Consider the following 11095-nt stretch of genomic DNA (forward strand, 5'->3'; position numbering starts at 1 on the left):
GTGCATTATCAAAGGCGCTTTGCACGTTAATGACGAAAAAAGGTGAGGTTTTGAGTAATTTTTTAAATGAAGCAACAGAAGAACAGTTTTTAATGTGAGCAGGGAGTGAATTCCAAAGTGTAGGTGCGGCAAAGAAAAAAAATTTATGGCCAATAGTTTTAAGAATGTGCGGGGAACGGAGATTTTGGGGTGCGTCCAGGAACATAAACATGCTCACTGAAGTGGTCAAGCTAAATTTCAACCAAATCTAATCCTAGTTTTAATTGAAATAATTTTAATTGTAATAAAAACATTTTTATATATATCGTTATTTGGTGCTTTTCATATTTATAATAATAATGTTAATATAATTTTAATATTTCTGTTGTACTAAGACTATCTGGCAATATTTTAAACATTTTTTATTGAAAGGCTGAGCTGTGCTTCAAATTTTATTCTAGCCTTAATTGAAGTTATAATAATTATGGTAAAAATTTTAATTGTTATAAAACACTTTTTATATATAGTTTTTTAATGCTTAAATATTTTTAATAATTTTAATATAATTTTAATATTTCTGTTGTACTAAAGATAATCTGGCAATATTTTAAACATTTATTATTGAAATGCCGTAGCTGTGCTTCCAACAAATTTTATACTACTTAATTGTAATGTTGATAATTATTATAATAATGACTTAATTGTAATAATACTTTATATATGTTTTTTAGTGCTCTGCAAATTATAATTTTAATACAGTATTTCTGTTGCATCCGTTTCTCGGTTGATACTGGAGAGCTCACAGACAGATGGGCATCGCCCTCTTTTGAGCAATCCTACCAGGTACTGCTGAGTAGTCTTTTTGTATTTTCGTGTTCGTTCTTGTAAATTTGAAATTTGGTGAAATAAATGATATGAACTGAAACAAAGAAAACCCAGTGGCTCAATTAAATAAATGGGAGTGTCACAGGGTGTTTATGAGTGATGTTGTTGGCCAACATTCACTTATCTATTTATTTATGTTTTAATTTCTTTTTTGTTTAACCGAATTTAAATGTACTCAAGACGAAACGTCCTGAGTGAGTACTGTACTATAACCAGATGAACTTCTTCCAAGAAATTTATATATTCTTTGCAATTGAGTATAAGTGTTAGATAATCATAATCAGTTTCATATGTCACTAGATATCTAAGTTTCTAGAACTAGAAAACTAAGATCAGGTATCTGAGATCCAAGTTTCCCAGACAACCACTACATCCTTTCATTCAACACCCAACTTAGGATTTTCTGTCAACTATGTCCATCACTTGAAATACCGGTATAGCAAAAGATTTTTAGAATAAAAGCTTCCTAGATTAGTTGCGTTTGCATCCATTTTAGTTCTACCTTCCACAAAAACAAATTTAATGCCTTTATTTTTTAATTGTTGATGCATGCAGGGGTCCTAAGTCACAGAAGTTTTGAGGAAAATCGAGACAGCCTCCTGCATCCCGGCGAGAAAGGAAATCTCCACAAACCAACCCATTTCCACAAATTTATTATATTTTTACTGCTTTTTATCAATTATCTCCCAGGAATTCAGCTTGTAATGGGTATCATAATGTACAGCAAAATAAAGTTAGATGTGTTAAGAAATATCATATAAACTAGTGGCAGATCCAGGAATTTGAAATAGAGGGGGCCCAGAGAGGGACTTTCACAGATGGAGAGTCTATACTACTTCAGCCCCACCATGGTTGGGACTGAGGTTAAAAAAATTGTGATTATGGCAACTCTAGCTTGCCGGAAATGGCACATTTATACTCAAAATTTGAGAACTTTCTTTTTTTCTCAATTTTTTTTAAATTTTGAAAAGTTTGCCGGGCCAGCTTGGCCACCTCCTATGAATTCGACACTGTAAACAGATCTCCTGGAAACGGCTTCTTCAACTTAGGACCCCTGATGTATGAGAAAGGAAAACTGTTCAGTGCTCCTCAAATTTTGTCTGTACGGATTTTCTTCAAAATGATTAGCAATGTTCATTATTCTAGTGATGAATATTATAAAGTCCTTGAACACGAAATTAACTAGCATAGTCTCAGGCATGTACCATGGTATCCATAACATTTTATTTACAATAAGAGCAGAATTCTTGGGAGATTTGAAAACATGGCGGCACGCTATAGCTACCACTATTGATATTTATTACAAAACACATAATGGGAATCAGTCTTAACAATATGGCATGCATAAGACAATATTACACTCATAATGAACAAAAACATCTCTCTCTGTTACTTCTGGTATACTCAAACATATCGATATATTTAGGGTACTACAGTATTACAAACTGGTCCTTTTTATGAAACTCAGGTAACCATCATACAATAACCATCATACAATAATCAAATTATTATTTGGTAGGAATCTTCTCTGATGTTATGCAATTCTTTTACTTTTTATTTATTTCCCAGATTGTACAATCTATTGTACGTGTTAACATTATCAATGATTTTTACATAACTATTCGATGGGTAAGTTAATCTGTAAGGTTGCTATATTCCTTCCCTCTTTTTCTCACTATAAATATATTCGCTTACGTTGAATATTAGTCTTTACTATTTAAATCTTTTAAATTAATCATACAAATGGGCCTTTCAGGTTGAAAGTCAAATTAATTTTCCTTAAACAATTGGAATAAATACAAATAGAATAAGTTTTTTAAAGATGAAATCCTAGGCATTATGTAAATTCCAAGGCCAGATAAGCCTTAAGTTGAGTGACTTGAGAAAGACAAAAATACTATTCTTAGAAAAAGAGCAAAGCCAAGTCTATTCAAGATCATATAATGTTGATGGGCAATAAGCAAGGCCAAAGCCAAGTAAAATACTGTATTAGATAATTCCTTAGTAAAAATAGAGGTTAAACCTACTGTAGTAAAGATCAAACCTTATTGGGGGAAAAGCAAGTTTCAGTGTAGTCTCAAAAGTTAAAACATATTCATAGGAAAAGGTCAAACCCACTGTAAAATAAGGAGTGAACAACTGCCACCAAAGGTCTAATACCATATTCAGACTACACTCGGTTGCGATGTAATCGGTGGTAATCCAAAACTGATTACTCCCCATCACAATCAACGAACGCATTTAGACCAACACAAAAAAAAACTTTACATTCTAGGGCCTAGGCCTCCAATGGTAGGCCTATGTTGACTGACCTCAGCCAAATAGTGCCTGTGAAATTTGTTGTGATTTGCTGCGATCGGATTCTGTGGTAATTGGGAGTAATAAAGATTGTACCACCCAATCGCAATTGGTGAGCTTTCACAAATGATTTTACTTTGCAATTGGGTGTTGCAATTGCTACAAACAGATCGTAATGCAATGCTAGTCTGCATGGGGTATAAGTTGTAACCAAGATAATTGGTTATTCCACAATTCTTAGTCTCAGCTTTCTGACCTCAGCAACTCTCCTACCATTATGAGGTATTTACTTGCTTGTTCTCAGATTGCTGGTGTGAGTTGTGTAGCTGTTTTTATTGTGTTTGTTGTTGTCCTTCGATCACTCCTTCTCCTTTACTCACGTCACTAACACATTCCCACTGCCCTTCTAATGACTCCTTCCATAAACTAACCTGAAGAAAACGTACAAGAAAAAATTCATATATTAACAACTTTGAGCGCCAGATTTTTTTTTTACAGTGATTCCATACGGATTCAGAGTTATCAACAGATTTTAATGGATTTTAAAAGGTTCTTGAGAACAAATACCTAATGAAAACCAGATGGGTTATATAAAAAAGAGAAAGAACCACACAAAGACTTCAAAATTATACCATTTCTTTTATTCAATTACTATTTTAACATGTATAAAAGGTTGGCTACTCTTCGCAAATTTAGCTCAAAAGTATATATATAAAACTCCCATTTTCAATCTTACAATAAAATCCAAATGTCCATAAAAATTAAAACGTTAAAACAGAAACAAACAACCACAAACATCAAAGCCCAGGACAACCCTTAAAGTCCAGGATGACCTATTTGAGGTTCTTTAAACACTCAACCGATTACAGCTAAACAAGTAGGATTAAAAGGTATATAATAATTAAATTCACCATGAATAGCTAAACCTTTGGTTCAAATATCCCACTATTTTATGATGATCTAATAAAAAATTCTAACCTTATTATCTCCACCAGACACAGCTAAAATATTTCCAGTCACCGACCAGCTAACATGCCAAACGACATCATTAAATTTATTCAAAATCTACAATGAAAAAAAAAGCAACATAAATGCTATGAAAATTCATTATACTGTATAATAATTTACTACATAAAATATAGAACGAAGGGCAAAGTCAAGAGTACTGTACAGTAACATCTACTAATTACGTACACCTTTGTCCGAACAAAGTTTGTAAATGAGAAAATTTGTAATTCAGATAGTTTGAATTTTCAGCAAGTCAGTGTGGCCTATGCTAAAAATTACAGACAGGGCTAGGTAGCCCTAAGCCTTGCCATTGGAGCAACATTTTTTCACCAAATATGACTGGATTTTACTGTTTTCTGCAACAACAAAATACTACTCAGAAGCCAAAATTACCTGTGCTCACTGTGAAGTATTCATTTGATGTGATTTCTGAATGAAAACATGACTATATAAAGGCCAAAACGAGTGCTATTATTCATTTCATAAAGATTGCGAATCCATGCGAATAGTGCTCCCAGTGATCAAAAAGTGAGATTTACTATACAGTATGCCTGAACAAGCACGCACAGCTCAAATATTATATACCTCAGGTGATAACGATTATTTTTTGCTTTGAACTTAGTTTTATATCACTTTATTGGTTTGAATGTTTTCTCTCTTAGCTGATGTAACATTTTATATTATTTCTGAAGACTTTTAAATAACTTTCAAGTGTTTTTGTAGTTAAAAACGATTGTTCATAATGACGTCATTGCCGCAAATTGGGTTCGTAAAATCGAGAGTTAGTAAATGGGAGGTTCGTAATTTGGAGATGTTTAATACTGTATGAAGAAAACATGTACCTTTGGGTTCCATGTGTTGCCTGTACTGCCATCACAGGTCCAGATTATTACACGACCATCTTGTGAACAACTAGCGATGGTGCTCTGTGGAAGACCTATAGACGGGCACCAGGCAACGTCTCGAACCCAATCACTGTGGGCTTCTAGTTTGTGCTCCTCCGCCCATTTACCATTATCTTCTCTGAAAAGAAATATCACAAGTTAACATTTCACACTTTAATAAGTGAAATAACACAGGGAATAATCCACGTCAAAATTTATTATCAAAACATTTATGGGTAGCACTGCTCTACTGGATATATAAATAATATACTATAGAGGGGTAATATTAAAATCATCTACTTATTATAATTGAGGCTTGTCATCCAAAAACCAGCATTCGTGACCAAAAAATGAATACATATTCTTATTCTCCACATTGTAAGCTTCCATCAATTAAACTTAACAAGAAAACAAAAAACAAACTATGTCTAACTTCCAAATCTTGACCATGTTATCACATCCTCCTGTCACTATTCTCTTAGCTATGTTTGGTCTTTGTGTTGATGGGGGTTCAATCAATGACCCTGGAACTACTGCTGGTGCCCAACTAACGGCATTGCAACCAATCTGAAACAAAAAAAAATGGACACCAATATACAAAATTTATTAGCTATGACATGTATACTTAATTACAAGAAGTCAAATGACAATGCAGCAATAAACAAATATAAATACAAACCATCCATTCTAAAATTATGATGGATGTATCATGGTGTAAGCAAATGATAATAAAGTACAAAAGACCCAATACCAGTAAGTGCATTTGTTGAATAAGCAACACACCAACCATGAATATTTCTCTAATTAGCACACGCACATATTTAAGTTTAAAGTTTTGTTTATTCACGAAAGGTAAATTAACAGAAAAATAAAATATATAGGTGGGTTGACAAGAAAAACAAAGATAGAAAACTTCAGAAAGAATGAGAGCCACAGTGCTTATTTCAGATAAATTCTACTTTGGATAAATGTCACAGTGCCTTAATATCTTGATGTTTTTTTTTATCATTGAAGCTACTAAACAACTACTTTCTATTTAATGATACTTGAAATAGGCTATGAACAACACAATATTTTAACTCTAATAACTGATAATCGCCACTCACAAACACCTCCCTCTCTATTTTTGAAAAAATTTCAGGTGCAATCGTGGAGTTGAATAGCTTTGTGGTGTGTGCATGTCAACAGGATTTGTTCTCATGACCAAAACAACTCCTTAACCCCTCATAATGAGACTTAGTCTATGTTGAGTATCTTGTTTATATGTTTGTCTTGTGAAAAGATTGCCACTTAGTAAAGTGATTAAGTTTACTATTAGAATATCCTTGGCTCTGAGCCAAAAAATTAAATAAAACAGAGCACTATAAACGCACAATATATCAACACACTGTAACTAATACAATACAGTAGAACCCCTACTACGGGGACACCTTCGGGAGCAAAAAGTTTCCCCTTAATACGGGTGTTCCCTGAATAGGGGTTGGCCGTACTATTAAAGATACTTTCCCTTGTTTTTTGGTTGAAAAGTGTCCCCTTAATAGGGGTGAACTAAAGGATGGGTTCTACAGTATAATGATCAAATAGCAGAAGTGAAGAAATTATAATTTGACCAATAAAAATGTCCACATGTGCTTGGTTTGCTTACCGAATGAGCTTCCTTGATTTTTTCTGATGACCACTGGCCTTCGCTGTAGCTTAAAATGGACACTGAACCATCAGATGACCCACAGGCTAGTACTAGACCAAATTCCCTGGGAGCCCACTGTACTGAATTCACTATAAAAAAAAAAAACATGTTACGGATGCAAAAATGGTTTATAAGTACATTTATAATACAGTATAAATATGATGGTAAGATTTACAGTAGGATTTCATTTTGTAACAGAGTCACCTAGAAGCATGCCAAGAGGATTCAACACTAGTCACTTAGCACAAGCTCGGTGGCCTAGTGGTTATGACACCAGGCTAGTTATCAGGAGTTTTTAGATTTAATCTTTTTTTAGCACGATAACACGTCAGGTAGGGAAAAACATCACTTCTATGCAAAGAGTTCTTATAACAAAGTTTGTTTAAGACCAAAGAAGCAAAGTTTTTGCAATTTCTTAGATTTTTTAATAATTAGGCCTACTATAGGGTTAAAGGTCATGTAGACATCTTACCTGATGAGTCATGATCCCCATGTTCATATATTTTCTCCCATTGGCCATTACAATCTCTCCAAATCAATACTTTTTTATCATATGAACAAGATGCCAGGATGTTGCCAAACATTGGATGTGCCCATGCAACCTGCCATACTGGGCCTTCATGACTATAAATAAGAACAATAATAATAATAAAATTAATAACATCATCAAAAATATATAGGTAATATTTAATAATAATACAGATATTAAAAATTTCTAACTTTTTTGATTTTTATAATTTTTTTATTTTTTTTTATTTATAACTTTTTTTTTTACTAGGATAACATATGTTTAAAATGGTTCTGGAATAAGAAACAACTTGTTAACATAATATATACATACAAAAATAACAATGACAATAGCAATCGATTTGATACAGCACTATACAATAGTCACTTGTTTTTCTCCACATTTTATCTCTACTGTCACAACATAACTTTTGTCTTCAAAAAACTGAATAAAAAATATAATTCAATAAGTAACAAAATAGGTACTCAAACTTTTACATTATTCATTCACCTTAATAACAGAGATACATTAATAAAAAGTAAAATTATAGAGCAGGAAAATAACCAATATTAAAGAAAAAACTTGTAAAAAAATGGCAAAATAAAGGGGCTAATATCCCAAGAATACTACTGTAAAATTGATCTAATACAAATATTATCTTCATAATGCACAGTATGTTGCTTGAAAACAAATGTTATGAAATTTTGAAGTGAAAAAAATCAATAGCAAAAAATACATACCCCCTCAAATCTGCAACTAATGTTTGTTGACCATTGACAACATCAAATATTTTGACTGATCTGTCTGAGGAACAGGTGGCAAGACGCACCCCATAATAATCCATCTGTGCATCATGCTGAGTGGAGGGGAAATATAATTGTTATCCAATCATGAAAATTTAGAAAGTACAAGAAATTAAATTATAATAATTAGGCCTATAAAAAGGATGATGATGAGCATTAGCTGTGTACACACTATCAAAAACCTGTTGTATGCCCATATTTAGTCATGATGTGCCTATATATGGTTATGATGTGATGTCATCATGACCATATTTAGGCATGTTCCATCTTTCTCTTAAATAAAATTTGATAGTTGGGGACAGGGCTTAAAGTGATTTGATGATAGGCACAAACAAAATTTAACCATGTGACGAATATCTATGACTTTCTCATATATGGACATGATGTCATATCATGCCCATATATGGACAAATCATAGGTCACACAAAAATGATGTGTGATGATCAGAGCTACTGTATAAACGAATTACATGCATCAGTTTACTACTTACAATCATATCTTCATGTGCAGTATCAACAGTATTTATAACAGAGACCTGGAAATAGAGAAAATATGTGTATTGTAATAGTCAGTGCATGATGATAAGTACATAAGAAATTAAATTCTACAATATTGAAAGACACTGTAAAAGGGTCATAGGACAGAGGCATAATGGATTGGATTTTGGTGGAGATGAATTAAGTTTGAGACCTACCAATGTTGTACTTAGGGATGTAGTTATGGTGAGCTTGGCCACCCAGCCTTGAAGTTTTCCACCCAGTCTAAAGCTAATTTCAGAGGCTTAAACCCCCAATCGGTTCGCATTGGCCAAAGCTCGTCGAGTAGTCGGACCAAAAGAAAAAAAAAATAGGCCTAGTTTTCCCATTCCAGCCATTTCTAGCCATTTAGAAGTCCCAATTAAAAAAAAAATCTTGTTTTGGGAGGAGGGGACACCCCCTCTCATACTCACCCCCGTGCTCGGGCCTTCGGCTCTCAGATAATGCTGCGCACTAAAGTTACACAAATAAATACTTAGTTCCCCTAGTCAGACATCTTAGCCCCACTCCCCAGAATTATATCCTAGAGCAGACACTGCTTGTATCTTTGGGTGTTCAACACTTTGATTTAATGGCCTCCCCCCCTCCTTTGAATGGGTCATTAAGCTGTTGGTGTGTTATAAAAGAACATGAGCAAAAAGAATGCTGCATACTATTTGCAATGTAGGCAATTGTCACCCAACGTACTGGAAATGGTAGGTACCAAACTACGACTGCTGTGTGTCCCCAGGGGCCTACAGTAATCAAAATTGTTGATTATAAAATTCATTTAAATTATAGAACACAAGTAAAAATAAAATTATAAATTCTACCAAAAATATCTATATGGTAAAAAAAAAAATCCAATCATTGAAATACAATTTAAAAAAATTTAGTGAAGTAAAGTAATTAAATTGCAGACAAAAATGAAAGCACCGGAAACCATAATTATTATATAATTCACATCATAAATGACAGCTGCTTAAATTCTAATATGAATAATAATAGTAATACTACTGTATATATTCAAAATTTTCATATGGATCACCAGATGTTTAACTTTAATAATAGATTTGAAGATATTTGTTGACATTTTATAGAATAATATACAGTAGGGCCTACGCCTAGTCTAATAATAACAAAATTTGATTAAGTTCAGAACTGCCTCACAATATTCTCATTCTCAGCTGGTCAACAAGCGACCAGCAGCAGTACTTGGGAGTTAGGCTCAGCTGAAATATTTTCTGGGATATTATTGTAAATAAAGTATTTAAGAATACTGTAGATAGAATATAAAAAAAAATTACATTATAATTTTCTTGTATAGGGCCTAGACTACTTAGGCCTAGGCCTACTTACTGGACACTATCCATGGGGGCTAAAACCTATTTCAATCGCTCTAGGCGGGCTAAGTGAAGTCGGCCTTCGTCCGACCTCAGGCCAGCAGCAGCTTGGGCCTAGCCAAATTCAGATAAAGCTACTGAACTGATTCAGTGGTGGTATGTTTTTAAAGACTGCATACAAACTAAATTTATGATGAATGATATGAAAATAAAAGAAAACCGCTTACCATGATTACTGACTAGGCCTATATGTTTTAATTCAAGAGAAAAACTTCAAAAGCCACCCGGCTTCGTGGTGAGAACAACGTAAGCTTCGTACGCGTGTCACTTCCCCATCAAATATACCGCCCCCAATACTTGAGATTTCAGTAAAGCATGTTAGACTTGCAAGACAGACTTTAGTAAATTTTGAGAAAATATTGAAATTAAATTAAATTGATTCTAAAACAACATATTGTTAGCATTAGTCTATAAATTCGAAGATCAATAGATAGTATAATAATACATAAATAAATATCAAAATATAAAATTGAAATAAACCAGGTTAATAATATTTTCAATAAATATACTATTTGATGATCAAATTTGATGCAAATTTTAAAACATTTATCCATTTGACTTTTATAATTCAATGTTTATAATTCAGTATCTAGTGTTTATTATTATATAGAAAATTATCCTTAAAAAATTACGTTCTTAATCTAGAAATATTAATTTTTTTTTAGTAATTTTGAAAACCTTGAGAACAGAATCGTGTCAAGAGGACAAAGATTTCCATTAATTAACACACTGAATGTTATTTTTGACTCAAGAAAACATTCCAGTCATGCATCAGGCTTGCACGTTAATTACGCTCTACACTGTTCACAAACTTACGAAAATATTCTATCCCACTGCTCATATATTATGTATATACTATCTATAACACTCCACAGTGGCATATCTAGGGGAGGGCGTGGGGGTACATTCCCCCAAAAAATAATCATGCCACCCTCCACCCCGCAGTCGCCCCTCCCCAAAAAAAAATCACGGTCAAGTAGTTAAAAATCACCATATTTTGCGAATTAGTGCCCCTTAACTGATCATCAAGCCCCCCTCCCAAATTTAGGACTTCTAGATACGTCACTGTCACTCCAGTTTTTGATAAGGTCAAAAAAAATAAATTTTTGCGTTGGCCACGTTTTG

General features: G+C 33.3%; 1 protein-coding gene across 1 annotated transcript; it reads right to left on the reverse strand.

The window, feature by feature from the left end:
- Nucleotides 1-2066: 2066 nt before the first annotated feature.
- LOC117108731 (protein SEC13 homolog) lies at nucleotides 2067-10253 on the reverse strand. Its single transcript, XM_033250854.1, has 9 exons — nucleotides 10138-10253; nucleotides 8543-8587; nucleotides 7990-8105; nucleotides 7214-7365; nucleotides 6700-6830; nucleotides 5488-5621; nucleotides 5013-5193; nucleotides 4141-4227; nucleotides 2067-3593 (listed from the first exon to the last, which is right to left on the reverse strand). The coding sequence occupies exons 1-9, from the start codon at nucleotides 10138-10140 to the stop codon at nucleotides 3495-3497; spliced, it is 948 nt and encodes a 315-aa protein (XP_033106745.1). The 5' UTR covers nucleotides 10141-10253; the 3' UTR covers nucleotides 2067-3494.
- Between the last annotated feature and the right edge of the window lie 842 nt (nucleotides 10254-11095).

This window comes from Anneissia japonica, unplaced genomic scaffold (assembly GCF_011630105.1).
Source record: "Anneissia japonica isolate Jap-2015-1 unplaced genomic scaffold, ASM1163010v1 scaffold128_len593404_cov183, whole genome shotgun sequence".
Lineage (NCBI taxonomy): Eukaryota > Metazoa > Echinodermata > Crinoidea > Comatulida > Comatulidae > Anneissia > Anneissia japonica.